Source organism: Zonotrichia leucophrys, chromosome 9 (genome assembly GCF_028769735.1).
Source record: "Zonotrichia leucophrys gambelii isolate GWCS_2022_RI chromosome 9, RI_Zleu_2.0, whole genome shotgun sequence".
Taxonomy (NCBI): Eukaryota; Metazoa; Chordata; class Aves; order Passeriformes; family Passerellidae; genus Zonotrichia; species Zonotrichia leucophrys.
This window is the reverse complement of record NC_088179.1, coordinates 24,806,600-24,834,375: the sequence shown is the minus strand read 5'-3', so window position 1 is coordinate 24,834,375 and position 27,776 is coordinate 24,806,600. Positions and strand designations below refer to the sequence as shown.

At 50.6% G+C, this 27,776-nt stretch overlaps 1 protein-coding gene across 1 annotated transcript; it reads left to right on the top strand.

The window, feature by feature from the left end:
* The first annotated feature begins 115 nt into the window (after nucleotides 1-115).
* Nucleotides 116-27,477, top strand: ARHGEF26 (Rho guanine nucleotide exchange factor 26). The gene is made up of 14 exons (XM_064720988.1): nucleotides 116-1,203; nucleotides 2,585-2,621; nucleotides 4,474-4,619; nucleotides 7,811-7,867; nucleotides 9,164-9,324; nucleotides 14,875-15,027; nucleotides 15,444-15,573; nucleotides 16,831-16,905; nucleotides 18,061-18,150; nucleotides 21,313-21,467; nucleotides 23,183-23,398; nucleotides 24,907-24,974; nucleotides 25,154-25,258; nucleotides 26,003-27,477. The coding sequence occupies exons 1-14, from the start codon at nucleotides 154-156 to the stop codon at nucleotides 26,143-26,145; spliced, it is 2,586 nt and encodes an 861-aa protein (XP_064577058.1). The 5' UTR covers nucleotides 116-153; the 3' UTR covers nucleotides 26,146-27,477.
* The last annotated feature ends 299 nt before the right edge of the window (nucleotides 27,478-27,776 follow it).

The window sequence follows — 27,776 nt, the reverse complement described above, 5'->3', positions numbered from 1 at the left end:
GGGCGGGAGCGGCACGGCAGCGGGCGGTGCGGCTCTGCCCGGCCCTCGCCGCCCGGCCCGGCCCGCGCTGGCCCCGCGCCCGGCGGGGCTGTGGCGGCGGACGAGCCGCGCTCCGCGCCCGCCTCCCTGGCGAGCGGCGCCGGGCGGGCGGCGATGGACGGGCAGCCCCCGGCGGGCCCCGCCGCGCCGCGCTGGAGGCGGCGAGCGACCCCCCGCCCGCTGCCGCTCGCCTGGAGCAAGCCGCGGCCGCAGTCGTACCAGAGCCCCAGCGGAGTGCTCGTCACCGACTTCCCCGTGGAGGACAGGTGCGCCTTCCCCGTGACTCAGCCCGCCGGCACCGGCAGCCCCGCCATGGGATCGGTGTCCAACGGGACCGTGCGGCCGCCGGGCTCCCCCGCGCTGTCCCCGGAGCGGCGCTCCCGGCTGCTCGCCCTGCCACCGGACAGCCCCGTCGGTTCGACCGCCAACGGCACCGTCTCCCCGCCGGGCAGCGGGCAGGGCCGCCGGCCGCGGCCGCCCAGGACAGCGGGGCTGCCCGCGCTGGCCGCGCAGCAGGAGCGGATCGTGTTCGGAGCCAGCGCTCAGCCACCACCGTGCCCCCGGGCTGGTGAGCCCCCGGAGGAGCCGGGAGGATCTCCCGGGCGCGGCCGGGCTGCCGGGCCGCCGGAGGAGCCGGGAGGATCCCCTAGGAACGGCCGGGCTGCCGGGCCCCCGGAGGAGCCGGGAGGATCCCCTAGGAACGGCCGGGCTGCCGGGCCCCCGGAGGAGCCGGGAGGGCCCCCGGAGGAGCCGGTGGTGCCCCGCGGGAGCGGATCGCCGGCCGTGGCGGGCGCGGAGCCCCCCGCGCTGCTGAGCACGCACAGCCCCGCGGCGCGCAGGGTGGGCTCGCAGCAGCTGATCCCCCGCAGCCTGGCCGAGAGCCGGCCCGCGGGCCGCGCCCAGGGCCACGAGCGGGGCCTCAAGGCGCGCAGCCTGGTGGAGACCCCCCGGCCGGCCCTGGGCAGCGACCCCGAGGACGAGCCCGAGGGCGGCCCGGGCGCGCTGCGGCGCGGGCTCCGCTCCACGTCCTACCGCCGGGCCGTGGTCAGCGGCGTGGACCTGGACGGCTCCGCCAACTGCAAGAAGAAGAACAGAATGTCCCAGCCCATCCTGAAAGCGGTGGTTGAAGATAAGGAGAAGTTCTCGAGCCTGGGGAGGATAAAGGTAAGGTGTGCTGAAAGGTGAAGGTGTTGGCTTCGTGGGAGTGTGGCCCTGCTGATCCTGCAATTCCCATAAATGCTGGGAGTTCTCAGATTGCTTTTTTGCTAACGCAAAACTTTTCATGTGACTGTGAGTTTTAAAAGTGCTGTTTTCCAAGTGAGGTGTTGGAGATGGCGGGCTCTGTTGAAACCCAGGAGGTTCAGAGCCTTTGCTAGCTGCCTCCTGCTTGCCTTTCCTGCTGGATTCTCCAGCTTTCACAACTGAACCACCGGCTTAAAACCTGTGTCCCAGAAAGGAGTAAACAGGACAAAAAAAAAGGGACATTATTTTAATAAAGTCTGTGTGCTAGAATAGAGACAGAAAAATGAACTTCCTCCCTCACTTCTCTGAGACATTACTTTTAAAGTATTTTTTTAAAATCACTGAGTGATTTTTAAATTGATAGAAATCACTTCAGGTATTTTAATGCTTGAAAGTAAAAGCAGCATGCCTGTTTTTAAATCTTGGTTGTAATCACTTAGAATCCTGTAGTAGAGTTACATTGAATATTAATGTATTAAATTGTAAAGACATACCGATAGTGTTCTTTTACTTATCTTAGTGTAATATTGTATTTCGTTATTTTAGATATAACTTGTTACTGTATGAAATGTATTCACAGATTTCTGTGTAGTGAAGTACATCCAAGAGCTGATGCTGTAGCTTTTAAAATAATGATCAGCTTTTTAGCAGTTTTCAGCCAGTTTGAAATTATGGTAGTGGATGCTTCTGTGAAAACACTGCAAACTGCGAAATAGAAATTGATGAATTTGTCAACAGCTGCAGAGCGTGGTTTGGTTTGGTAGTAGACTTAAAACAATGAGTTAAGACAGGAGGACATGAAACTGTGTTGTCCTTACAGAGTTCTCTGCAAGTGGTGTTTTATGAAGTAGACTCTTGGCCCTGGGACTTGCTGCACGAGAGCAGCTGTTTTATTTCAGGGGTTTGTTGTGCTCTCGGAAGGCTCCTTTACCAAGTGCTCAGAGTGGTTTTGTTTGCAGAGGGGAAGGGCAGCCTCTCAGCGCTGCGCCTCCGCACACAGCCCTGGGACAGAGGGATGAGCCGAGTTCACTGAACCCCTCTCCAGCCAGTGCAGTCTGTTTTTGAAACACAGGGAAAACACATCTAAACAAGGCATGAGAGAAATGAAACTAGGGTAGCTTTTCACTTTCTCTCGTGACACAATTGTTTTTACTGAACTCTTGTCCAACACATGAAGTTCACAGATTAGGGCCTGTTGATTTGGTGCCCAAGTCTTGAATAAAACAGACATTCTTGTTACTGTGATTATTTTGCATTCTCCTCCTTCTAACATATTTCTCTTTTCTCTTAAAATTACCTGCAGAAGATGCTGAAAGGACAAGGGACGTTCGATGGGGAAGGTGAGTCCTGTTCTGTCCAGACTTGCTAATAACTCCCAAGGGAAATGAACTTCAGGATCGTTTTGCACGCTTCCTTTGTACAGAGTCAAAGACTCAGTACCTTCTTTTTCAGTAATGCAGCTGAGATTTGGGACTATAATTTTGGCACTCGACCTACCTTAGGGCTATTTTAAAGACTATGGAGTGACAGACTAAAAAGGTGTGTCAAGGGCTTCTTTTCCGCTTAAGCTCCTGTCCCTCCCCAAAGCAGAGCTGTTGGCTGTGTTTGCCTCAGCCCTGACAGCTCTGTGCACTTCCATCGTTAGCTCCTCCAGGTGGGACTGCCCTCCTGCCTGTTCTGGGGCTGTGCCCAGGTGCGGGACATTTGATCCATCGGGGGTTTGGGCCCTCCCTGCAGCACACCCCTGAGTCATTACCCTGGCCTGGGGGTCACACAGCTGTTTGTGCCTTCTCATCAGCTCAGGGTGCTGGGCTCAGCCCTTGGGCTCTGTAAGCATTTTCATTTCTTGCTGCTTAGGCTTCAGATATAAGTGTCAGGAAAACACTGTCTGTGGAGCTGTATTTTTGTGGTACTCATTAATTCTGGGTTTGCCAAGTTTGCTGTTTTTCCCGATATTTCAACAAGAAAACATCTATGATAAGTCCACAGAAGTTCTCTTATAATAACTGCTACTCTCGTGGCTTTTCCCTGTTTAATGCCTCTTTGAGGTCATGTCAGCTGTGTTACCTTCCTCTTGTTTCTGTTTTCAGAGCTTCCCACTCTGTTTCTTTATTTTTGTCTCTTCTCATGCTATCTCCTGATGATGTTTTCTGGATTCTCTTCAATGGTCCTGTCTGTCTGGGACGATCCCAGCTAATAACTTTCTCTGGAATGCCTCCCACAATTCAGTTGCTGTGACAGTTTCCTCAGTTGAAAGTGTATAAACTCAACAGGCTCTTCCCCAAAGCTGCTCCAAAGGCCACACCTGGTCTGAGCAGGGGGGACAGACCCACCCAGCCAGCTGAGGGGCTGCAGGAGTTGGGGCCCTGCCTGGAGCAGCCAAACTTCCACTTCAGTTCCCCCTTCTCTTGTAGGGGAAGATTGGATGTTATCCAAAGGCTGGCCCATCTAAAAGTACCTTTCAGAGCCTGCCTGCTTAATGGCTGAGTTGGCCTGTGGGTTTTTGTGGTGTTGAATTTCTGTCCTTGCTCACTGCGGTTGCCAGGGGTGTGTGGCCAGGGAGGGTGGGAAGCAGCAGAGTGCTCCATGCCTGTGTTCCTTTGCCACTGATAGTTCTCAGTTAATCATGGCACAACTCAAATACACCAGGAGGGTATTTGGTCTGAAGGTTCATAGGTCTCCTGCTTACTCAGACAGGCTTTTAACTTTCTGTTTGGACTATCTCTGACCTCAGATGTCTGAAACTGGGACACAGTGAAATGTGAAGACAGTATTTAGAGTTGACAGAAGAAGGGTTGGCCTGGGCAGTGTGCTTTTCCTGGACATGAAAATAGTGAGACCTGCACATCAGTGGCTGCTCCACTGACACACAATCCTGTTTGCTGATTGCTGGTTAATTACAGAACTGGGCACAGCAAACCAAGGAAGAAAAAATTGTTTGCTGTTTTTTTTCTTGACAAAGGCCACATCTGTTCTTTAATTCGGTCTGGGAGGATCTTTGGGTACAGTGATCCATTGTCACTGTACTGCACCATTGTCCAGCCCAAATCAGTTGCTATCTTTGTCTTGTGGAGTGTGAGCAGCACAGTGACACTTTGGTTTCTTCCATTGTTTAAATGTTACTTTAAATTTTTGTGAGACCATCTGAACTAACTTTCTAGCAATGACTGACACACTGTTGTTATTTGACAGAAAATGCTGTATTATATCAGAACTATAAGGAAAAAGCTCTGGACATAGATTCTGATGAAGAGTCTGAGCCCCAAGAGCAGAAGCTGGATGACAAGGTTGTTTTTCACTATAAGCCCCTGAGGTCGACGTGGAGCCAGCTCTCTGTGGTGAGTTGTATGGCCAGAGACAGCATCTCAGGGTGGGCTGAAGCAAAGTCTTCTCTTACTCGCTGCTGGAGTTTTTGGCTGAAATTTGTCATCATCTTTGTCACATCATAACAACGACATGGAGGTCCCAGTCAGTTACTGGTCTTTGTTCCACATAAAAAACAATGAAACCAAGTTCATTTTAGAGTCCTGTACTTGGCAAAGACACAACTTTACTGATTCATTAAAAAAAGTGTTGTGTGAGTTCACTAAAAGGGTGAATTATACTGAAGAAAGGCTTCAGTTAGTCACAAACAAGTTGCTGCTGAATTGTTCTAAATCACTGCCCAGCAGCTCTTAGGCTGGCTCGAGTGCAGATGTTTGATGGAAAGCATTTTGAGAAGTGCAGAGCAGAGCTGGTGGTGCTGTGCTGTCCCTTGCACAGGCTGGGAAGTGTCTGCAGGGCCTTGGCAGAGCAGCATCGTTAAACAAAGTGAATTCAGCTGTTCTGCTCAGGGCTGCAGTCTCACTGCCTTCCCTGCTCCTAACCTGACGGATCACTGATGGCAGCTGCTACTGCCACAGCTCTTTCTCAAACATGGGATTTTGGGACTGAAGGAACCATAAAAATTCTGGACTATTTATGTGGCCTCTGGAGGGATATCCCTATAATGAAGGATTTGGGGTTGTTTTTTGTTAATGTGACTTGTAGAATGTTGTAGATGCTCATCTCAGGCATTAGAGAGATTATGCCATGACAAGATCACCTGGAGGATTTGACCATCAGCTCTGTATATCCCAATAAATGATGGATTAAGCCTCAGGGAGCTCCCCAAAGGCTGGTTAAATGGTCTCATTAGCAGGGCTGTCTCACAGATGCTGATGACCCTTTGCACTTTAAAGTATTGAAAGATGAACCTCTCTGATTCAGTAATTATAACGAAGGCAAGGCAATGTGGTTTTGTAAATATGTGCGTTAATTTTCTTTTTCCAACAATCAAATACTTAAAATACAGTTCATTGGCTTCATGTTGCAAAAAAAAAAGTGTTTATAATGAAGTCAAATTGTTTTTTCTGCCTTCTGGGCAAACTAGCAGTTAAATGTTCAACAGCTGAGGTATTTTGGAAGGAACGCTATTTAGTAATAATAATGATAATTTCAAAACACTAATTTGCTTTGAGACAGAAATAGCATGAGGACCATCTCAGGAGGAGAACTGTGCTGTGCTTCACTTACAGAAACCAGCTTGTTCTTTACTGCTCCTTGCACACAAACTTGTGCACTGTCTGTATTTGATTTGCAAAATTGGAAGTGGGGAGTATATGGGAGAAGGTGGTGCATGGAGAAAACAAAATCTGGGAATGTGAGACTCGTAGTGACTGTGTTTATAACTCTGGAAAAATTACATGCTGTCAATGTGTATTAAGAAGTTAAAAAGTGAGTCTGGACTTGTTGCAGGAAGTCAGCTGGAAAATGTCAGTCCTGGGTTTCGGCATATGCTAGGAAAGGAGGAGGAGAATGCCTGTGGTGTTTGTGAGCAGTGCCTGTGCTGGGAAAGCGAGGGCAGGGGCAGAGGGATCCCCTGTCTGCAGGAGGCTGCCCTGGCAGTGCTGAGCCTGGGGGTAGTGCCCTTCAGGCATGGAGTGCTCAGATTCTTCATGAGAACAGGAATATAAAAGGGTGTTTCTGTCTTCCTGAAGTGAATTCACACATGTTGATCTCAGATGTGACTGGTTTCTCATTCATGTAAAATTCAGGTGCTGTGAGTGGCTTTAGGGAGCCACTCACAGGTCCCTGCCCAGGGCTGCCTCCCCTCCGTGGTACCAGCCCAGACCCCTGGTGTGACTCTCTGGGGCCTTCAGGGCTGATGTCTGCACCTTTCTCTCCCTGTACTAAAGGGCTTGTGGTCACTTTGGCTATGGTGCAGCCACTTAGTAGATTCCTGTTGAGTTCCCCCTTTCAGCACCTCCTCATTTTGAAGGCACTTTTTGTCCCTGACCAGAGTTCACCTGTCCTCCTTTCATCCTTTGCTTCTCATCTTCATGGCTGAATCAGTCGTTGCTGAGGAGAAGCCTGTCCAGTGTTAGTAGCAGTGATGTTGGGCCTCTTTTGTTCCTTCTGATCATATTCTTAATGTAAATAAAGGGGTTTTTTTGCTTAGTATCACACATGTGATGTTTTTTTAGATTACTTCAGCTTAAACATTTTGGACACATCAAAATTAAGTATTGAATTTTCTTTGGCAGAAATGGCCAGAGCAGTGTCCCTATCTGGGTCTCTGTCTTTTGGAAGTGTTGCTGTTGGTGGGGAGTGTCAGGCTGGGCCCTTGGCTGTGAGTTCATGTGCCCTGAATTGCTGTGTACTCAGTGGGACACACCCGTGTGTGCCAGCTGCAGTTTGGAGCAGGAATTCAGCAGGTGCCCCGTGGAGCTCCCTGCTCTCTGGCACTGTCTGTGTTAACAGGGAGCACTGAAATCTGGGGGATGTGTTCCTAGCTATTTCCTGTGCTGTGTATTTTTAGAAAACTCTTCCACGGCATCCAGAAAAAAGCTACATTGCACCTTTCAGTGCCATTGCACTTCCTCAGGAATGCTCTGAAGCTTTCAGGCTCCTGATTAAGATGTACTTTAATTGTTAAATAAAAAGCCATCTAATTAGCTCTTGCTCAGCATCCAGAAGTGTCTGCTCGTGGTGCTGTGGGGGTCTGGGAGTTGTGTTCCAGAGGCTGGTGGCTCCCACACTGGAATGTTGCTGTCACTTCCACAGGCATTTACCTGTGACTCTGTGCTTTGGTGTGCAGACCCGAGTGTGGCACCTCCTTATTCCTGCTGCCCAGCATTGTGGGGCCTGCTGTGCAGGAGTAAAGTGAGGAATAATATATCCTTTAAAACGCCAGGGAGCAGGTGGAGCAAGAAGAGAAAGCTGTTGGTGATAGCATGTTAGGAGAAGACTGACAGAAATGGGTGTGGGTCTGGTGTCTGTGATGTGCCTCTCTCCTCAAAGAGAGCAGGGCTTTCCACGTGTGTGGTGCTGTGGCCCTTTCCCTTCCCTTGCCCTGGTGTCCCTCCTGATCTGGGTCCTGTGTTTGGAACTCCTGTAGAGCCAGGCCCTCCTTGGTGCTTTGCTCTCTAGGTTTTGATAGTCCTGTCTCTCTTTTCAATCACATTTTCCCACAAAAGGTATTAAAACATCGATTGATTTGTCTTTGTAGGTGAAGAAGAACGGCCTGTCAGAAGCCATCAGCCAGGAGGAAAGGAAGAGACAGGAGGTACTCTGTGTTTTGGGGCTGGCTGCTAGGGCTGCACTGCACGCCTGCCTCAGTGCTCTGCTTGTTGATAAGAGTTCATTGCTTGCCTTCCTGCTCTCCAGTGAAGTCTCCTCTCTCCCCAGGGAGAAAAAATGAGCCCAGAGTGTGCTGAGGTGCCTGTGTCCATGCCAGGGGCTCCTGGGCTGCTCCAGCCTGGCAGCACCAGGGTCACTGCTGTGCCAGGAACTCCAGCTCCCAGAGGGGAAGGAAATGTGGCACAGCAGTTTCCATAGCAGTGGGGAGCAAAGAGCAGCTTTTACAGAGCCCTGGGCTGTACCTACCCCTGTGGGCAGTGCTGGGCACGGGGTGTGCCTGCTGGAGCCCAGCTGGTCCCTGAGCCCTGCAGCAGGGCAGGGGCTCCCTGATGGCAGCAGCAGCATCAGGGTGCTTGTTCTCTCTCTGCCCTTTGCTCCTGTGTCCTCTTCCATCCACTTTCCTTGTCCCTTTGGCTCCTTGTGTCCTCTCCATCCACTTTCCCTGTCCCCTTTGCTCCTGTGTCCTGTCCATGTGCTGTGCCCCCGTTCCTCCCTGCAGGGCTCTGTCCCAGGGAAGGGGAGCTTGCCAAGCCCACCTGGCCAGGCCAGCTGTGTCCTTCCCCAGCAAGCAGGGCTTGGCTAGGAGCCCTGCAGCATTACCTGCCATGGCAATCTGTCCCAGTGTCTTCTTTCCTCTTCAGGACATGGCTCAGCCTCCTCCTGCTGGGAAGCTTCTGAGACAAGGCTTGTATTTCAGTGATATCCTTTAGGAGCCCTTAGTCAGTGTTTCCTGGAGCCATACTTGCATCCTTTCAAAAAGAACATGTTCTTTGCATTCCTTTTAAATGTAAAGTCTTCAATGTTACCAAAAACTGTTTTCATGCCTGAGGGTTTTTAATTTGAATTTTAGAGGCCAGTTCTTTCAGTGGGAGCCTAAATAAATATTTTTAAGCTGTAGGTACGTTACCAATTCATGCTTTTGCTGTATTTCTTTTAAAGTGCCTTTTATCATATATTCTTTATCCGTTCTTTGAATTGCTTTTTAGAGCCTATTAGATTGAAAACTCTGAATATAGACTTGTTAACAAAGACTTTTTTCTTAGTATTGAATAACTTATTTATAATTAATGATGCAACTATTATAGAGATGAACATTTAAGTCATAATCTCTAGGTTACATCCAAAACTTTGCTTTGCACCCCTGCTCAACATTTTCTTTTTGTTTTTAAGGAAAAAAGCCCAATCACTAGTAAGTCTTTTCTTTCCCCCCTTCACTTTGCAGGCAATATTTGAGGTGATATCTTCTGAGCACTCCTATTTGCTGAGCCTGGAGATTCTGATCCGGATGTTTAAAAATTCCAGGGAACTGAGCCTCACAATGACCAAAACAGAGAGCCACCACCTCTTCTCCAACATCACGGATGTTTATGAAGCAAGCAAAAAGTGAGTGTGGCATTTCTGTACTTACCAGAGCTGTGCGTCCTTAAACATAGCAGCAGGTTTCTCTTTTCTCTTTGGATGCTGAGTTAGCCATTTTAGTGGTGAGCATTTCTTCCCAAGCTCCTGCTGGTTTGCAGGTGGGAAGTACAAGTGGCAGAGATCTGCACAGCAGTGTGAGCAGGGCTGGCCTGGGATTTGTGTCTCTGAAAATGGGAGGGAAGGAAAGCACAGAGTGAATCATAGTGGAAATCAGCATCCTTCAAATCTGAGCAGTTCTAGGCTAAATGCTGCTCGGGCATTCAGACCTGCTCCTTGCAGGGCATCAGATAAAGCTCAGTGTGCCCTGCTGAGCTGTTGAACTGGAGCTGGAGTTCCGTGCTTGCCCTGCAGAGCTGGCTGGTGCCAGGTGGTGCAGAGCTCTGTCCTGAGGCGTGCTGTGCTCTGGGACTGCCCCCCTGTGTGGGCACCAGGGCCTGGCTCTGCTGCCAGGGGCATCTCTGCTCTGCTCTGCTGCTTTGGGGCACATTCCTTCAGTCTGCAGCCAGGGAACAGACACTGCAGATAGTGCCTGGAGAGGAGGAAATGGCAGATCTTACAAGATACAAGTGCAGAGGAGTCTTGTTGCTGGCTGGTAATTACTGCCAGTGTTATTTAATCCAGGACATGCATATGTATGTGCTCTCAGAGTACTTCACACTCTCTTTCACAAAGTTACTGGAAGTGGCTTGGCTTCCTTGCAATTTGTTCTGTTCACAGCAGCAGGTGGATTATGTATTCCACATAACTAAAGCATCAGACTGTCTGTGTTGCTTTTCCTGTCCCTGATTTGCAGTCTGCAATGAGCACAGTGGCTGCAGTGGCTGGTGAAGGTACTGAGTGCTCACAGCTGTGGCTCTCTACAGCTTTACATGGATCTCTTTACCTGTGGAACAGAGAAATATTGGCCTCCTTTCAGAAAAGGGCTGAGGGTTGAACAAGGATTCTGAATGGATTTTTATTTTGCTCCCCCTTCTTTTGTCTCCTTTGTGAATTCTTTAGCATTAAACCCTCATTTGCCTTGGTGGAACTTGTGAAGGTCCATGTCCCCAGTCACAGTAAAGTCATTTCTTGGCCTTTTTGTCTGAGATACCACAAGGTCTGTGGAATTTAACATCTGTTGTGCAGCAGTTTGACTTTTGTCTTCTGAAGTTCATGCAGCAGCAAGATCTTGTGTTTTGGAGGCTGATGTGCTGTGTCAAGTGCAAACACAGTTCAGGAGCTACCGAGCAGGAGAATGTTAGGGCTTGGCTGGGGACCCTTCCCTTCTCCCTCCCTACCCCCCTTCTTTGTCTCTTGCAGTTGAGGTCTTTGCCAGAGGCTGGGGTTGTGTGGCCCCAGAGCCACCCCAGTCTGGTGGCACTGGTGTCAGGGAGTGCAGCTCATCAAAGGCTTCGTTTTCAAGGAAAAGTTCCTTTTACAGGTGCTCCTTACACAGTGTGAGGTGTGAAAGTAAAGGACAATGGGGGTGGGGAGAGCAGAACTCTTAGGGGAACTCTAGCATCCCTTTTGATTAATAGACTTCAAAGGAAGTGGGAGGGAGAGGAAAAAACAGGATGGAAAAATACCACATTAGCCTAGAGTTGTTATCTTATTCTTTCTTGTGTGTGAAGTCTCATGGTTTAAGAACTTGGGTTTTTATGACTTGGGGTAAAATCAGAAGTCATAACTCCTTTTTAAACCTAAATGAAAACATAATTTATCTCCCAAGTTTTGCAATACTGTTAAACTAAAACAAAACTCTGTGCTGGCTTTGAGCAACGTCATTTCTGTAAACAATGGAAGTGATTTTAAACCAGATACCAGCTTGGTATCTCCAGACTGCTGCTTTCTGTTTTCAAGGGGTTTCAAAGTAACAAAATCCACCTTTTCACTTTAAAATGGAGTCTCTCCCATTCTGCTGGTTTTTAAGCAGCCTTTGCTTAGTACAAAACCTGAGTATGAGGGTAGTTACCAGTGGTTTTGGTTGCTGGGACAAAAGATTGGTGAGCTGAAGAACCTGTGCTGATGAAAATACTTCATAAAAACCTTTATTTGAAACTGCTTAAAGCCCCTGTCTAGGAACTTTGACTTGGAACACGTTTAATGGAAACTCTCCAGTAACACCAGGATGCGCCTGTAGTGCCTGACAGGGCATTCCTGCGGGAACAAAGCTGCCTTTGTTGGGAGCAGAATGCAGAGAGCAGAGACTGTCTGTGCCTTTGGGAGCTGCCTGGAATGTCTGTGGCAGAGGAGTGGGGATGAATAACCTGTGCAGCACCTGCTGTGTTTGTGGGAGCTCCTGGAAGGTGGCTCCAGAGAGCTGGAGCGCACGGACCCTTGTGTGATGTGCTGGAACCCAAACTCTCCCTGCTCCAGCCTGCTCAGGGGCTCTTGGGCTGGGCTGTGGGGATGCCAGGGAGCAGCTCAGCCAGGAGTGAGCCAGGAATGCAGCCTGAGAAGGCACTGTCAGGTCAGACAGCTCCCCAGGAGCCTCTCTGGGGAAATGAGGGAAGTGTCTGCAGGGTCACATCCCCAGTTTATAGGAAGAAGGAAAGTTTTAGCATTTGTGCCTTCTCTGCCATTAGGCCAGCAAAAGGCAGATGATTCTGTGATACCAGAGCAGCATTGGCAGAAAAAGATCCTGACAAAACCATTTTAACAGATTCTGTCAGGTTTTAAACTCTTTTTAGTCGCAGAGTGACAGGATTGAGCACTCTGGCTGTGCTGGGTTCATGACTTGCAGGCATTCCCATTTCATGTTCCCACAGCCTGGGGCTGGGCACAGGGGGCACACAGGGGGCACACAGGCTGCAGGGCCAGCTGCTCCTGCCTGGCCCTTGCCCAGTGAAAGGAGCTTTGTGGGCTCTCAGTCTGCAGGCCTGGATGTTACATTTGTGTGTGTAGCTGTGTGTTGGCTTCCATTACTGAGACTGTGGGAACTCAAACTGATTTCAGTTCTGCACTTTAATAAGCCTCTCTCCAGCCCTTTTATATTTTGATTCAGCATGAAGATTCTATGGAAATAAGACTATTTTTCCTATTTTCACTATTTTAAATCCCCCTCCCCTTCCCTAAATGACAATCATGTTGCAGATGTTCAGCTTCTGTCCCTGATGAGAAGGCTCAGATTTGGAGAGGTTAATCAGAAATCTCTGTTACTTCTGGCTGAAGTTATCTCAAGGTGGCAGTTGTTGCTCTGGTGACAGCTGCACATATCACAGCCCCTATCTCCAGGGGGAAGAGGCTGAGTTCTGCTTGCTGCCCCTCCCCTGCTTTCTGTCCCTGGTGGTGCCAGCAGCACCCTGGAGCTAAACCTGCATTTTGAATTTGGCCTTCAGGAGTGTTGCAGAGTGGATGGCTCTTTAAACAGTGTAAGGACAAGGTGAGGGAAATCAAATTCTGTCCTACAGTGCTGTTTGACTTTCTCTGAATTGGATCTAACTTTAACCAGAAAAATCCTGGAATTAACAAAGAGATGTTTGAAGTAAATCCTTCTGACATTCAGCAAAAATAGCTGCACACATCACAGCAAATTCCTTGTTGGTTAAATTGAATGGAATCATTCCATCCCTCAGTCTTGAGCTCTATGGCAGAATCTGTCCTAAAATTGTAAGTGAAAGGGTTTATGATGTGTCTGGTTCACTGATTGTGTCCAATAATTAGCAGATTGGATATGGAAAACTACAGCTTTTGATTCAAACTTGGATGCAGGATTTCCTTATGGGACATATTGGGAAGTGGGACTTTGATATACTGCTCCTCTTTGTCTCTCTTTTCCCTTTTAGCTTTTCTTTTTTTTTCTGTCTTCTCCTCTCCCATGTCTTTACTGTTCTTGCAGAGACTGTCTGTGCTGATGTCACTGCTGAAGCACCAGATAAATTCTAAAGGTGGAAGCTGTGGCCCAGCAGGGTCCAACACCTTGTCAGTGTGCCATAGCACAGCAGGAAATGTTGGATTTCCTCATTTCCTGAGCAAAGTGAATTGGCAGCAGTGGGAGGTTCTCCCAGCCATAAACATGTCTGAGCAGAGAGAAACAAATCCCAGTGTGGGACGGGGCTTGCTGTGCCTCCTGAGACACTGCAGGCTCCATATTACAGGCTCTTTTTTCTGTGATTTTATTATTTATGTGCCCCTTGGGGCTGGCCCAAGCCCCCAGCCCAGGACAGGTCTGTGGCAGCTCAGGATGTGCTGTGCCCTGGAGGGGCTGTGTGGGGGACAGGAGGTGCTCAGGGCTCTGCCTGCTGCAGCGACAGGGCTGTAACAAACCCTGCTCAGTGCTTGCAGGCTGAGCCCTGTTAGTCAGCCAGTCCATCTGCAGTTCCTGTGTCAGAACGGCACAAAACCCAAAACCAGACCAAAATCCACTCGATTGTGGTGGCTCTGGCTGCCCCACCGAGAGCCTGGCAGCCACTCCGTGCAGCAGCTGCTTCTGAGCACACCTGGAGAGTGCCTTAATTTAGTTAAGCTCTGTTGCTGCCCACAGTCAGCTGCTGCTCAGCCTGTTCTGCTCCTCTAGCATGTTTGAGGTGTGTTTGTAAAGCAAACTGTGGAGGGCATCACTTGAAAAAGGTGGCAGATTTGAAGAGCCAGTGTTAGCGATAAAAAAATTGAATAAAGGGCTGAAATTAAATAAAGCAGATTTCAAAATATTGGAGCTTAATGTGAGCTCATATGTTCTGAGTATTTCCTTAATGTTTTCTGTGCTGTATGAGGATTTTTGTATGAACTTGTTGACTGCAGGGAGTTGAGGATTCTTGCAGTGAATGCTGGTGTACAAAGGCTTCAGGCAGGACAGCATTTCATGTGTGAGGGGTGACCTGCAGAGCTGCTCTGTGAGCTGTTCCACCCCAGCAGTGGCGGATTTCCAGTGGGCACCATGGAAATCAGGTGCTTTGGGAGCGTTGGGAGTGCAGAAAGCAGTGGGAGGCATCCAGTGGCCAGAGAGACTCACATGTGGGACAGAGACAGCAGGGAAGCTGTCAGAACAGCATGGTGAGGGGAAGGGCCAGCTCAGGAGTTTGGGTTCTGTGCCCATTTTCAGTGCTTCCAGTGCCTGTTGGGTTCCAGTGGAGGGCTGCAGGATGTGGAGCACCATGTCCTGCTCCACCACCACATGGCTGTGTCCTTGGCTCAGAGCCCCACATACCTGTACTCCGTCCAGCACCTCTGGTGCTGTGCTGCCTTTAATTGCAAGAGGAAATGTGTTAATGTGTGTATGAAGTCGTTTCATTTCTTTTCCAACCCTGTTTCTGGAAATTCTGGTCTGACCAGCTCGGTGATGCTGTTTGGCTGTGGCAGTGGGGGAGTGGGAGGTGGCTGTGCCAGCGCTGCTGCTGAGCTGCCAGGGGCCAGCAGCAGCCCCGGGGCTGTGCCCTGCCAGCACTGCCCTCGCTGCCCTGCCAAAGGAAGGATGGCCTCACCCTGCCAAGGCCAGCCCGGCTGGCATGGGTTGGTAACAGGGTTGTGTCAGGGGAATGCTGTGAGAGGAAGATGCTGTTTGCATGTAAAAGTGAGCAGTGGATGTTAACCCCCCAGGTTCTTTGAAGAGCTGGAGGCCAGGCACCAGAACAACATTTTGATCGAGGACATCAGCGACATCGTGGCGAGGCACGCGGGCTCCACCTTCGACCCCTACGTGAAGTACTGCACCAACGAGGTGTACCAGCAGCGCACCCTGCAGAGACTGCTGTGAGCATGGAGAGCCTCCTGCAGGGCTCAGGGCTGGGGGCTCTGCGTGCACCTTTGTGGGGACACCAGTTTGGGGGGGCTCCCAGCCGGGCTGGGCTGGCCCTGCTGGGCACCTCCTCCTGCCAGGTCATGGCTCACACTCCCTTCCTCCGTCAGTTCGGTGTCACACAGTGTGACAGTGGCCCTCCCTGTGTGGCACACCTGGGTCTGCCCTCACAGTCAGGGGGGGCAGCTCCTGAGCTTTAATGTCAGTGCTGGGGCTGGTGGATCTGAGAGAATAAAGCTGAAGGCTGGGGTGGTCTGACTCCTGCAAATGACATTCCTTTTTATAAAATCATGGTTTATTTAAAATGTAGCAACTCTCATAGTCGTTTGGTAGAGCATCCCATTGAATTGTTCCATCCTCTTTCCCCCAGAGCCACAAACCCAGCGTTTAAGGAGGTGCTGTCCCGGATCGAGTCCCACGAGGATTGCAGGAACCTGCCCATGTTCTCCTTCCTCATCCTCCCCATGCAGAGAGTCACTCGGCTCCCCTTGCTGATGGATGTGAGAGCACCTGCTTCCCTCTTTCCTGCTGCTTGTTCTCACACTGTTAACATTCTCTCAGTTCTGGTTCTCTCCAGTCTCTTCCTGCCTTCTTCCTTACAGCACTCTGGGCTGTGGATTATGGATTCCTGCTGCATTTTTTGCTGACTGGGACTGGGCCCTCCTGCTCCCCCATTCACAAGTTAAATACTTGGATGTTCTAGTGGGGAAATTGTACAGTAAAGGGTCAGAATGGGTCTGAAACTCAGGAGGAACCAGCCCAGGAATTGTATGTGGTGCTAGGATTGAAATGAACCCTGCAGCTGAAAAACAAGACCTGCTGTCGTGTAGGATGGTGAGGGCCCTTAGGCAGGGAGTACTCTGGGAAGCTGAAGGATGGACTTCATTCCCAAGGGAGCTGTGTGTGAGTGGCACTGAGCTGTCCCTCCCTGTGCAGTGACCAGGGACTCAGTGATGGGGGTGCCATCATGGAGTGATGTTTCTGTCTGTATTATTTGCAGCACACACTACAATCAGTTTAGGTGTTACACTTACAACCTAAGTTAAATTCAAAATAGATCCATCACACTTCTCCTAAAGTTACTAAAAGGTATTTTCACCAGCTTTAAAGAGGTGTAGATTTTACTCTTCAATCTTGTTTGTCAGGCAGAATTCACACCAGGAGTTGGGGTATTTCACTTAAGGTGCCAGGACTAAGTGAGGAGCTGGATCACCAGCAGGAGTGCAGATTGTGATCAGGCTCAGATTCCAGCACTGGTGGGAGCCACAAACAGAACTGATAATTTTGTTTGTATATTTTTAAATTGAGCACTGAGTAATTTGATCACCTGGACAGTTAGTTCATTTATGGATATTGAATTCTCTCTTCTCTGCACTATGTTTCTAGGTAAAAAATGGAAGAATAATCCAGTATTCCTGCAGAGTGTCACTGGGGGTGCCTTCCCCTTCTTGGGCTTTTTTTTTTTTCCTATACCTCCTTCCCTTCTTTGGCTGAAATAATCTAAAAAATCAAATCTAGCATTTTATTTCCCACTCTTTCAGTTTTGTTTTTTGTATAAACCTCAGCTTGAGAGGTTTTTCATCACTTTGTTCCCAAACCTTTGCAGGGAAGCATTCCTTGGTATGACCAAGTGACCGGAGTTCCCTCTTTATCTCACAGCTGTGATTCAGCTCCTGGATTTCAGTTAAGATGTGAAATCTCTGTGGGTTGCAGTCTGTGCTGTTTGGTCCTCTGAAGTAACTGATGTTTTGTTCCAGACTATTTGCCAGAAAACTCCCAAGGATTCAGCAAAATATGAGAACTGCAAGCAGGCTCTGAAGGAAGTCAGCAAGGTATGCTCTCAAGTAATTCCTGAGTACTTCCAGGGAAAAATGGATGTTTTGCATGCATAAATACTGCAGGCAGGAGGAGCACTGAAGGCTCTGCATTGCTGTATTTAAGGAAGGGCACTGGGGATTGGGTTTGTGCAGAATTACTGGCTCCTACTTGGGAAGGGATCCCAAAGTGGATGATACTGTGGTGATTCTGGGTTTGTGGGGGAGCAGTGTGGGAAGTGAATCCAGCTGGGAGGCGGGTGTGTGTTTGGAGCTGATCATCAGCCTGGGTCAGAGCAGTGCCCTGCTCAGCCAGAATGGGGCTGAACCTTTGTTCCTGCTGGAGAATCACAAATGATGGGGTTCCTGTGGGATCACTGGGGTCAGGGGGAGCTGGGAGCGGTGCAGCCACGGCACTGTCATGTGCTGCAAACACCGGAGTGATGTTGCCTGTGGGTCTGGCCCAATGCCTTGGGCCCTCAGAAATGCCTTTGGGCCCCTGCAGGGCTCTGTGCCCCAGCAGTGCCTCTGTGCCCTGCTGGCTGTGTGCCCCAGCAGTGCCCCTGCAGGCTCTGTGCCCCAGATGCCGCAGCGTGCCCCTCATGCCCGTGCCGCATGCCCCTGCAGGCTTGTGCCCTGCAATGCCCAGCAGTGCCCGCAGTGCCCAGCAGTGCCTCTGTGCCGCAGTGCCCAGCGTCCTCTGTGCAGAATGCCCCGCAGGCTCTGTGCCCCAGCAGTGCCCCTGCAGGCTCTGTGCCCCAGCAGTGCCCCTGCAGGGCTCTGTGCCCCAGCAGTGCCCCTGCAGGCTCTGTGCCCCTGCAGGCTCTGTGCCCCAGCAGTGCCTCCGTGCCCCAGCAGTGCCCTTGCAGGCTCTGTGCCCCTGCAATGCCCCAGCAGTGCCTCTGTGCCCCAGCAGTGCCCCAGCAGTGCCCCAGCAGTGCCCCTGCAGGCTCTGTGCCCTGCTGGCTCCGTGCCCCAGCAGTGCCCCTGCTGCCTCTGTGCCCCAGCAGTGCCTCCGTGCCCCAGCAATGCCTGCTGCTCTGTCCCCAGCATGCTCTGTGCCGCTGGCTGTGTGCCCAGCAGTGCCCCTGCAGGCTCTGCCCCTGCAGGCTCCATGCCACAGTGCCCTGCAGCAGCAGCGCCTTTCTGCAGCCCTCACGTGTCCGTTTGCAGCTCGTGCGTCTGTGCAACGAGGGCGCCCGCAAGATGGAGAGGACGGAGATGATGTACACCATTAACTCCCAGCTGGAATTCAAAATCAAGGTAGGGTGAGGAGCATGATCCTGACCAGCCAGGCCAGTGAACAGGGGAGCATCACCAGCATGGTCATATCCCACAGTGATTCTGGAAAAATGAACTGTTGTGGCATGACAGAAATTAAAACTTTTGGTCAAATATTTTAGTTTTATTAGAAGGTGATGCTACAGCACAAGGGAATTTGATTAAATACTGAGTGTACAGTATTCTTTGCTGTCAAGATAATGCTGCTGTGAAGATTTTGGCATTAAGAGAGAGGCCAAAGGCTGCTGCTCACTGCTCAGATTTGCTTATGTACCTGATGGGAAAGGTGTGCCTGCGAAAGCACTTCCAGGCCAGGGAGGGATCCAGGGGTGTTTGTCCTTCCCCTCAAGGGTGGGATATCACAGGTTTCTGTGAAACACTTCCTGTACTATCAGTCTTTTGTAGGAAACACCAGCAGACCCAGTCATAGGTAGGGGAGGTTTATTAGACTTTGTTTGAGTACATTTATTGTTTCTATTCAATGTTTGCTGCAATCCCATTTCTGTAATTCATGTCTGATACCATTACACAATGGGGATTCTTCTGGGAGAAGATTGTTTCATTGTCAGGCATGTAGTGAGTGGAGATTGGTTCATGGTTTTAAAAGCACAGCTCTTGAAAGGCCCTGGGTCAGGCTTGGGGCAAATGCTGCCTCCAAAAAGACATTTTCAACTTGCCTAAAGTATTTTTATTCTCAAATTTTGTCTAAAAATTGATAGTAATAATATTTGCTTATAGCAACAGCAGCAACAAACACAACACTTCTGGGCAAGTGACACCAGAGCATTTCCTGATGGGTGGTACCAGACTCAAATCTTGATGAGTCCAGCGCAGTGTGGGGGCTGAGCTGCTCCCTGGTTCCCTCAGATCCCAGGAGTCCCTCGGGGTCTGGGGTCCCTCTGTCCCTGTCCATCCCTCTCTGTCCCTGTCCATCCCTCTCTGTCCCTGTCCATCCCTCTCTGTCCCTGTCCATCCCTCTCTGTCCCTGTCCATCCCTCTCTGTCCCTGTCCATCCCTCTCTGTCCCTGTCCATCCCTCTCTGTCCCTGTCCATCCCTCTCTGTCCCTGCCCATCCCTCTCTGTCCCTCGGGCTCTGTGGCTCCTGGGTGACCCCACCTGCCCTGGGGCTTTGTCTTTCCCCGATTTTGTGTGAGATTTCCCATTTTGCATCCAAGCCCCAGCCCTGCAGCCCCTCAGGCCCCAGAGCAGGGGAGCCCAGCTCTGGTTCAAGGCATTTTTCACTTCTGAGAGCCTCTTTTCTGCAGCAGGGCCATGGTGCACGTGATTTGCTCCTTTGGCAATTCAAGAAAACTTAAACCAAGCTGCCTCTGGAAGAGAGTCAATTAGAAAAATGGGATGAACTCATTTGGAGTACAGATTAGAGGAATTTTTTGTTCATCCCCAAATAGAACTTTTAAAAGTATTTTTTGGTTGTAAACCAATCATCATGGGACTGTAATTCTGTTTTATGGTCATTATAAATTAGTTAAAGTATTTCTGTTCTTGCCCAGTCTCACAGAGTTTTGGAGATTTGTTTATTATTTAGTTGGATGTAACTGTGGAGAGCTTCATGGGAACCAAGGGAAGTGACTCAAACCTCCTGGTGCTTGTGTACATGGCTCAACTGTGGAATTCAATTTTTAATTAAGTTTCAGCAGTTTTTGTTCTTTAAATTTTGCATCTTTTGCACGAGAGAAGCTGTGGGGGTTTGTTTTAGGGAGTCAGTGTTTGTTCTTCCAGCAGTGAGGTCTCAGTCCCAGCACTGGGTTTGGGTTTGGCTCAGCAGGTACAGGCAGGCTGCAGTCGGCTTGGCCAGGGATTAACAGAGACAAAAAGCCAACTCATGCAGAATGGGGAGGCAGCTGACAAACTGCATGAAGGGATGTTGTTTAAAGTGTGTGAAAGGTGCTTAAAGGAGGGAAAACAGGCAGTTGTGTTCATCACCTTGGTGTGCCTGGAGTGTCTGTCTGGGGGCAGCCTCGCAGGGTCTGTGTGACAGCTCAGTCCCACATCTCCCTCCCTCCACCTTCCTGGCCCAGAGGGACAAAAGGGCCTCCTGCAGGCTCTGTGTCTTCTGCAGCTGCTGCAGGTGTTGGCCCTCACCTGGGGGGAAAGGGAGCTCCTGCCCCATCCATGAGCTGGATAAAGACAGGAGCTGTAGGATCCCTCCTCAGCATTTTCAGTAAAGCCTGACAGGCAGCTGGGCCACTTCAGGAGCACAGCAGGGCCATGGGAGCCTTCCCTTGGTGCTGCCAAGGAGAGCAGGCAGAGGTGGGGAGGGAAGGAGGCTGTGCCTGCACTCCCAGAACAGGAGGGTTTGTACACCCTGCCCGCCTGTCGGGATTTGTGCATCCTGCCCGCCTGTCGGGATTTGTACACCCTGCCCGCCTGTCGGGATTTGTGCACCCTGCCCGCCTGTCGGGATTTGTACACCCTGCCCGCCTGTCGGGATTTGTACACCCTGCCTGCCTGTCGGGATTTGTACACCCTGCCCGCCTGTCGGGATTTGTACACCCTGCCCGCCTGTCGGGATTTGTACACCCTGCCGCCCATGTCGGGATTTGTACACCCTGCCGCCTGTCGGATTTGTGCACCTGCCCGCTGTGGGATTTGTACACCCTGCCGCCCATGTCGGGATTTGTGCACCCTGCCCGCCTGTCGGGATTTGTGCACCCTGCCCGCCTGTCGGGATTTGTACACCCTGCCGCCCGTCGGGATTTGTACACCCTGCTGCCCATGTTGGGATTTGTACACCCTGCTGCCCGCCTGTCGGGATTTGTACACCCTGCCGCCCATTCGGGAGCTGCTCTCACCCTGCAGACACTGCCGAGGTCAGGCTTTGCTCGGTGCCCTCAGGAGCTCTCACAGCCTGTTCCAGCCCCATGGGAGCAGTCAGGTCTGTTCATTTCTCTTTTCCATGAGCAGCAATGACAGGTGCCCCAGTGATTCCCAGGTATTTGCAGCTGCTACCTGTGTGTTGTAGCAACGATGCAGTCCCTTGAACTTTGGTAACCTCTTTGTGTTTGTAATCTCTGAGCTTTGAGTTTATTCAAGCATTTTTCCCAAATAGATTGTACTCTGTCATCTGTTTTTTAAAAATTATTTAATTTGGAAGGATTACAATGTGATTTTCTTGCCTTGCAGCCGTTTCCATTGGTTTCCTCTTCTCGGTGGTTGGTGAAAAGGGGTGAATTAACAGCATATGTAGAAGACACTGGACTTTTTTCCAAAAGAACCTCTAAGCAGCAGGTGTACTTCTTCCTCTTCAATGATGTCCTCATCATCACCAAGAAGAAGAGGTAAGAGCTTCCCCAGTATAAAACTCGTTTTGTGTTCAGTTCTCAAATCACAGTGACTTTTAATGTGATCCTGGCTGTGGAATGAGTTCAGGAGTTATTTGAGCCTCTGCCATGGGTTACCAATAACAAGTAACTGCTTGTTAAACAGGATTTACTTTTGGCAAACACAGTTAAGATTCCAAATTGTCAGAGGAATTAAAAAGATGATTCTTTCTGCCCTAGCAAAGACAGGTTTGGGAAGGATGAAGTGCCAGGACTGCAGGAGCATGAGGCTCCCCCTGATTTCATTAGCAGTGCTGGAGCTCGGGGTGAGCCCTGCTCCCACCCACAGCGTTGCCATGGATCCACAGCATGGACAGAAATGTTTGTTGGACTTGGGGCTGAATGTTTGTGGTTTTCCTTCAGCAGCTGAATCGCGGACGATCCTTAACATTGCACCAAGACACCTCTCCTCACTTGGAGCTAAAAATGGGCATTTCTGAGGCTGCACTCAGGGCTTTACCAGAGTTCATCTCCAGCCCTGGCTCTGCCCTGGCTCCATTGCTGAGCTGTGCCTCTGAGCTGCTGGAGATGCTGCAGAGGAGCAGCCCAAGGGCTCTCCAGTAACAGGGCTGCTCCCCAAGGCTGGGCAGGAGGGGACACAGGGATTTGGCATGTGTGCAAGGCTTTGAAGAGGGATAAAAATCTGCTTTTCCCCACTGTCCAGATTTTAGTTTATTGGGAATGTTTCTTCTGCCAGCTGTCCGTGTAGCCCCTGCTGTGTGTAGATACAATCTGATTTTTTTTTTTTAATCATTAAAATGCCACAATACTTGCCAAGCACTAATGCAGTGTCCTGAGAGGAGCAGTCAGTGGCAGCAGGTGTGGGGATGCTGGATCCTGAGGAGAGGGTCAGCCCAGTCCTGCTCACACAGACCTGGCTGTGGGCTGGGGCAGGGCCTGCTGAAATCAGTGCAGTATTCACCCTGAGGGCTCGTGGGAAATGCACTCGCTGCTTCTCCTTGGGCTTGGATCCCTGCAGCAGCAGTCTGATCCAGCGGGTTTGTGGGATGGAAGTGAGGAGTGGGAAGGATTTGTAGAGGTTTATCTGCTGATTAATTAGTAAGAGGTTCTGTTATGATTAGCTGTGCACATGTACAGACTAGTTGATTAATTCATAAGAAATACATTTATTATTCATTGCATAAATGCATAGACACATTTCTTTTTCAGACACAAGATTCCCATGTAGTGATGGCAGCACTCCCAGCTGGGATTGCCGGTTCTTCCCTTGGCTAAGGAGTTATTTAGACTAAAATACTGAACTGACTTCTTTAAAAAAAAATGCACCTCCAAAAATCCCCAAACTTACCCTAAAAAACCAAGCCCAAATCAATCCTTTCCCTGATTCAGAGCATCTGAGCAGGATTGGTTCCATGAGAAGCATGTTGTGTGTCCATCATTGGGAGTGCACAAAGTCATTCTGCAGAAAGAACCCGAAGCCCTGTCAGTGTTTATTTCCCAGAACCCAGGTGAAAATGTCTGAAAACGTGCCCTGGGAGCTCGGCTGGGGCTTTGTGTTGCACAGAGCTCTGGCAGAAGCTGCTCCCCCCTGTGTGGGGCTGGGAGGAGCTGGAGGAGCCGTCCCCACCGCGGTGCTGTGGCTGGGGCCGCTTGCAGCCGGACGGAGCGGGGATCCGAGCCCTGACCCGGTTCTGTTCCCTGCCTGCCCGCAGTGAGGAGAGCTACAACGTGACCGGGTACTCGCTGCGGGAGCAGCTGCTGGTGCTGCCCTGCGACGGGGACGAGCCCGGGCCCGGCTCCTCTCCGGGCCGGAGCGCCCCGGGGATGCTGCACCCGGGCAGGAGCGCGGCCTCCCACCTCTTCAGGCTCCTGCTGCTCAGCAACCACGCCGGGGACAGGGTGGAGATGCTCCTGGGAGCAGACACGCAGTGAGTACCGCTGCTGAGGCATTTCTGCACCTGACTGTGTCCGCGGGCGGCTCCTCCCGCCCTGCCCACAGTAGTACTCGTTTATTTATTTATTTATTTCTATTGCTTCTTCTGGTTTGTTAATTGAAGCTGCTGGGTAAGGCCTCGATTACCCTGGCTGCAGAGAGGAGTGTAGCTGTGCCTCGGGCAGGTTCCTGTTCCCTGTGCTGGGTGCCTCACCCGAGGCTCGGTGCTGCCAGGTGCTGTCACCGCGGGGCTGGCACAGCACCAGGGCGCGGCACAGGAGTGTCCCGGGCACAGCCAGAGCGCTCCGGGCCCTGAGCAGGCGCTGGGATGTGCTGATGGCTGGAGGGAGCAGCAGGGCTGGGGCAGGAGCAGCTCTGCTCCTCTCTCTGGGGCACCCTGAGGAGTGCCCTGCCTTAGAAACCTGTGCCTGCCCTGGGGTGTGCGTGTGCCATAGGAGTGCCCTGCCTTAGAAACCTGTGCATGTGCCATAGGAGTGCCCTGCCTTAGAAACCTGTGCCTGCCCTGGGATGTGCGTGTGCCATAGGAGTGCCCTGCCTTAGAAACCTGTGCCTGCCCTGGGATGTGCATGTGCCATAGGAGTGCCCTGCCTTAGAAACCTGTGCATGTGCCATAGGAGTGCCCTGCCTTAGAAACCTGTGCCTGCCCTGGGATGTGCGTGTGCCATAGGAGTGCCCTGCCTTAGAGAGCAGCAGCACCCAGTGCCTGCTCTGGGATGTGCATGTGCCATCAGCTTCCTCACGGCCTCCCAGCACTGAAAGAGTTCACTTGTTCTGGGGGAAGCTGGAGGCAGGACAGAGACATGAAAGGGAGTGCTCCAGACATGTCCCTGCCTGGAAAAATCGATAGTTTTAGGTTGGCTTTGAAAGTTTAGAATAACCATGAAAGGAACTGAAGATCATCAGTGCTTTCTATTAAAGATCTCATTATAAAAGCAGGAGATGATTCAGACTTGTTTGGAAATGCAATTTTATTGGGGAAAAAATGCAGGACATTTTTAGTTGTCTGGGCTTTATATGAAAAGACATTTTGTTCTGCAGACTTATTATTGATTTGTTCTGTGCTGTTTGCAGTATAAATAGCAGTCCAGCTGATCATCGCTCAGAGCAAGAGTCTGAAAAGAATTCCTGTATTTTAAGTTACCTATTTTTATAGTCTTATCTTTTGAGAAGGAGAGGAGGGGAATTTCCAAGGCCAAACAGTTCAGAATAGTTTTGTGCAGGTAAAACTGAAATGTTTTCTCTGAGCCAAAGACTTCCAGCACAGTTTGATCGTGTTTCACCACCTCCTGTGGCATTGGGTCCTAAGGAGAAAAGCACCAGTGTTAGGTGAGAACTTTCTATGGCCCTGGGAGGAAGGCAGAGCATACACAGAGGTGCTGGGTTACTCGCAGGGGCTGAAGGGAGAGATGGAGGCACTGGAAGAAGCAGGGGCAGCCTCAGAGCTGAGCATTCTCCAGGACATGAGCTGGTTGTGCTTTGCAGGAGTGACAGAGCCCGCTGGATCACGGCGCTGGGCCAGGACAGCGACAGGCAGCACACGGACAGGACCAGTGAGTGACAATGCTGGGGCTCCCGGGTGCTCTGCAGGGCACTGCCCTCACTGGGGCTGGCTGGGCTGCCCTAAGCCATGGGGGAAGGTGTAGAGTGGAAATGTGTTAAATAAATGGTGATGTGTTGTAGTAAAAGCCCTGTGGCTGGTTTAACTGACCCTGGCTCTCTCCTTCCCCAGCCCTGGCTCAGGTGGAGACCATCAGGACGTACACAGCCAAGCAGGCCGATGAGCTCTCTCTCCAAGTCGCTGATGTGGTTTTGGTTTATCAAAAAGTGAATGATGGTGAGTGAGGATTTTGTGTCAGTAACCATTTGTCACCTCTGCAGGGGGATCCAGCTACAAAAACGTGTTTCCTATCAGCACAGGGCTGCAGTGAGTAAAAGTTCAACTTCCAAGGAAAACGTGAGCATTTGGGTTCAGGTTTCTAAAGGAAGCAGCAGCTGTAACCAGCTGTAGAACATGGCTGCTGGCCAGTATTGGCATGGGAGGTGTCCACAAATAGGAAATTGAATTAGTCTAAAACCACAGAGCTCAGACATTCTGGTGAGTGCCAGGGTTGTCCAAGAGAAACAGCCCCAGTGTGTCGTGCCATGGCCTGGGCTCTCCTGCTGCAGCTCTGGCACGGGGTGCTTGCTGAGGTTTGACACAGGATCGAGTGTCCCAAGATCTCTGTGGTTCTTGCCCAGACCTGCCCACAACGGCATTGATAGCACCAAGTGCTGCCCAAGTCAGTCCTTGAGGGACTAAATTCTAACTTGCTGTTTCTCAGTTACCTGTGAAATCGGAGATTCTGTCACTGTACTGTAGCATTACTTCAAACTATATTTGAATGACAAAAAAGACAGTGAAATTGTGCAATGCTTTGCACATACTATTTTTTACCTGGTCTGGCTGGATTACAAACACCTGCCAAAGCTCTCCTGACCTGGTGCACGATCCCCAGTCAAGGCAGATGCAGAATGCCCCTCAGTGCCCCAGGGCAGGGCAGGGTCGGTGCAGAGGGGTCACTGCTGTCCCTCCCCGCAGGCTGGTACGAGGGGGAGCGGCTGCGGGACGGCCAGAGGGGCTGGTTCCCCTCGGAGTGTGCCAAGGAGATCACCTGCAGGGCCACCCTGGACAAGAACATGGAGCGCATGGGGCGCCTGCTGGGGCTGGAAACCAACGTGTAGCCGTGTCCTCAGCCCAGCTGGGGCTGCTCTGGGACAGGGGGCAGCAGGGCCACAGCCCAGCAGCACCTGACACTGGGGAGCCCTGCTCTGACAGCTCGGGGCTGAGCCCGGCCCCAGCAGCAGCAGCACCCTGCAGCAGTGGCCGGGCACTCCTGCAGCTCCTGCCTCGCTGCCTCCTTGTGCTCCTGCTCCTTCTGCTTTGGAGCAGCTGAAGTTGTTTTCAGCAGTGCTGGCTGTCCTGCAGCCCCAGGCCCTGTGTCACGGGCCACTTGCCTTTGTGTCAGCAGCCGTGTGCTCCCTGAGCTCCAGTGCCCAGCTCTGGCCTCTCTAAAGGCTGACCTACCTCTCCAGGGCAAGTCCAGGGCTGGCCCTGGCCTGGCACAGGCACAGCTGGCACCACCTTGTGAGGACTCTGCAGCTGCTCCTGCGTGGGGCTGCACAGACTGCTCCAGGTTCTGCCGTGGGCAGAGGATTTCTGCAAGCTGGATAAAGGCACCACCCTCTGCAGAGCAGGTGCTGCTGCTCCCTCCCAGCACAGGGATTTTGCTGCAGAGTAACAGGTATTTGGTGCTGGCACTGGGGCAGTTGTTTATGGCTTCCTCAGCTGTCCACTGAGGTCTTGCATCACTCAGTGCTGCAGAACAGGGGTGATGAGAACGTGAACTGCACTCCCTGCCCTGGGAACAAATGAGCAGAGTTCAGGGCAGGTGGCTGCAGAGAGGTGGGAGAGGATGATGAGAAAAGCCCTCTGTGTTAAGGACCAGCTGCTGACTCAGCAGTGTAGAAATGAGGGGACAACTTGTACTACCAAGGCTTTCTTCTGTTGCCTTCCCCAGCCTCTGCTGGTTTTTATGTAAGATGCTGATTTCAGTGGTGAGTGAACTGTTTGTAAAGATGTGTAGCTCTAATAATTTAAACTACATTAGGAAGGCAGTAATTTTGTACAAAAATACTTACCTGAACAGTGTGACAGTGGTTATACAGCCTTGCAAATTAATTTATAAGTGGACTGATAGAATAGTAATGAGAGAAACTGTAAATTGAACAAAGACTTATTTAACATAGTAAAAACACTGCTACTGTTTTAACAAATTTCACTGTATACATGTGGATGTTTAACACATAACTGAATGTATAAATCCAGGCATTAATTTTATTCAGATTTTTTTAATGCACTGTATATATTTTTCATACCTAGTTTTTCAAAAAATGCTGTAATGTTTTGTAAAGACATTTTTCATTTTTCCTATTGTTGGACACAGTTCTTCAGGAATTAAAAGAATTCTATGATTTTATAGGACAACAATCAATAAAGTGCTTTTAAATCCTTACTAAAAAAAGTTTTGATTTTGTTTTAAATGCCATAAAGCCACCAGTTGACAAATGTCATTTTTGTCAGAGAAAGTAAATCTCTTCAGTAAACACTGGCATTTTACATTTTCCTGTTCTGTAACGATAAATAGCACGATCATGTGTCCTGCCTCATGTCATAGATCCCATTTACCTGTTGGACTTGGAGCAATGGCCTGGGACAGCATCTCATTGCTGAGGCACCATTGATGGGGACATGGGAAAAGTCTTCAGTTCCCTCTGCTGCTTGGGGTCCAACCTGATGTGGTGATCCCCCAGAG

Excerpts from the sequence above, each read along its gene's own strand:
- ARHGEF26 (XM_064720988.1), top strand. The coding sequence starts at position 154 with ATGGACGGGCAGCCCCCGGCGGGCCCCGCCGCGCCGCGCTGGAGGCGG. Across the intron at positions 4,620-7,810 it reads CGTGGAGCCAGCTCTCTGTG|GTGAAGAAGAACGGCCTGTC; the intron begins GTGAGTTGTATG and ends TTGTCTTTGTAG. Across the intron at positions 16,906-18,060 it reads CTCTGAAGGAAGTCAGCAAG|CTCGTGCGTCTGTGCAACGA; the intron begins GTATGCTCTCAA and ends GTCCGTTTGCAG.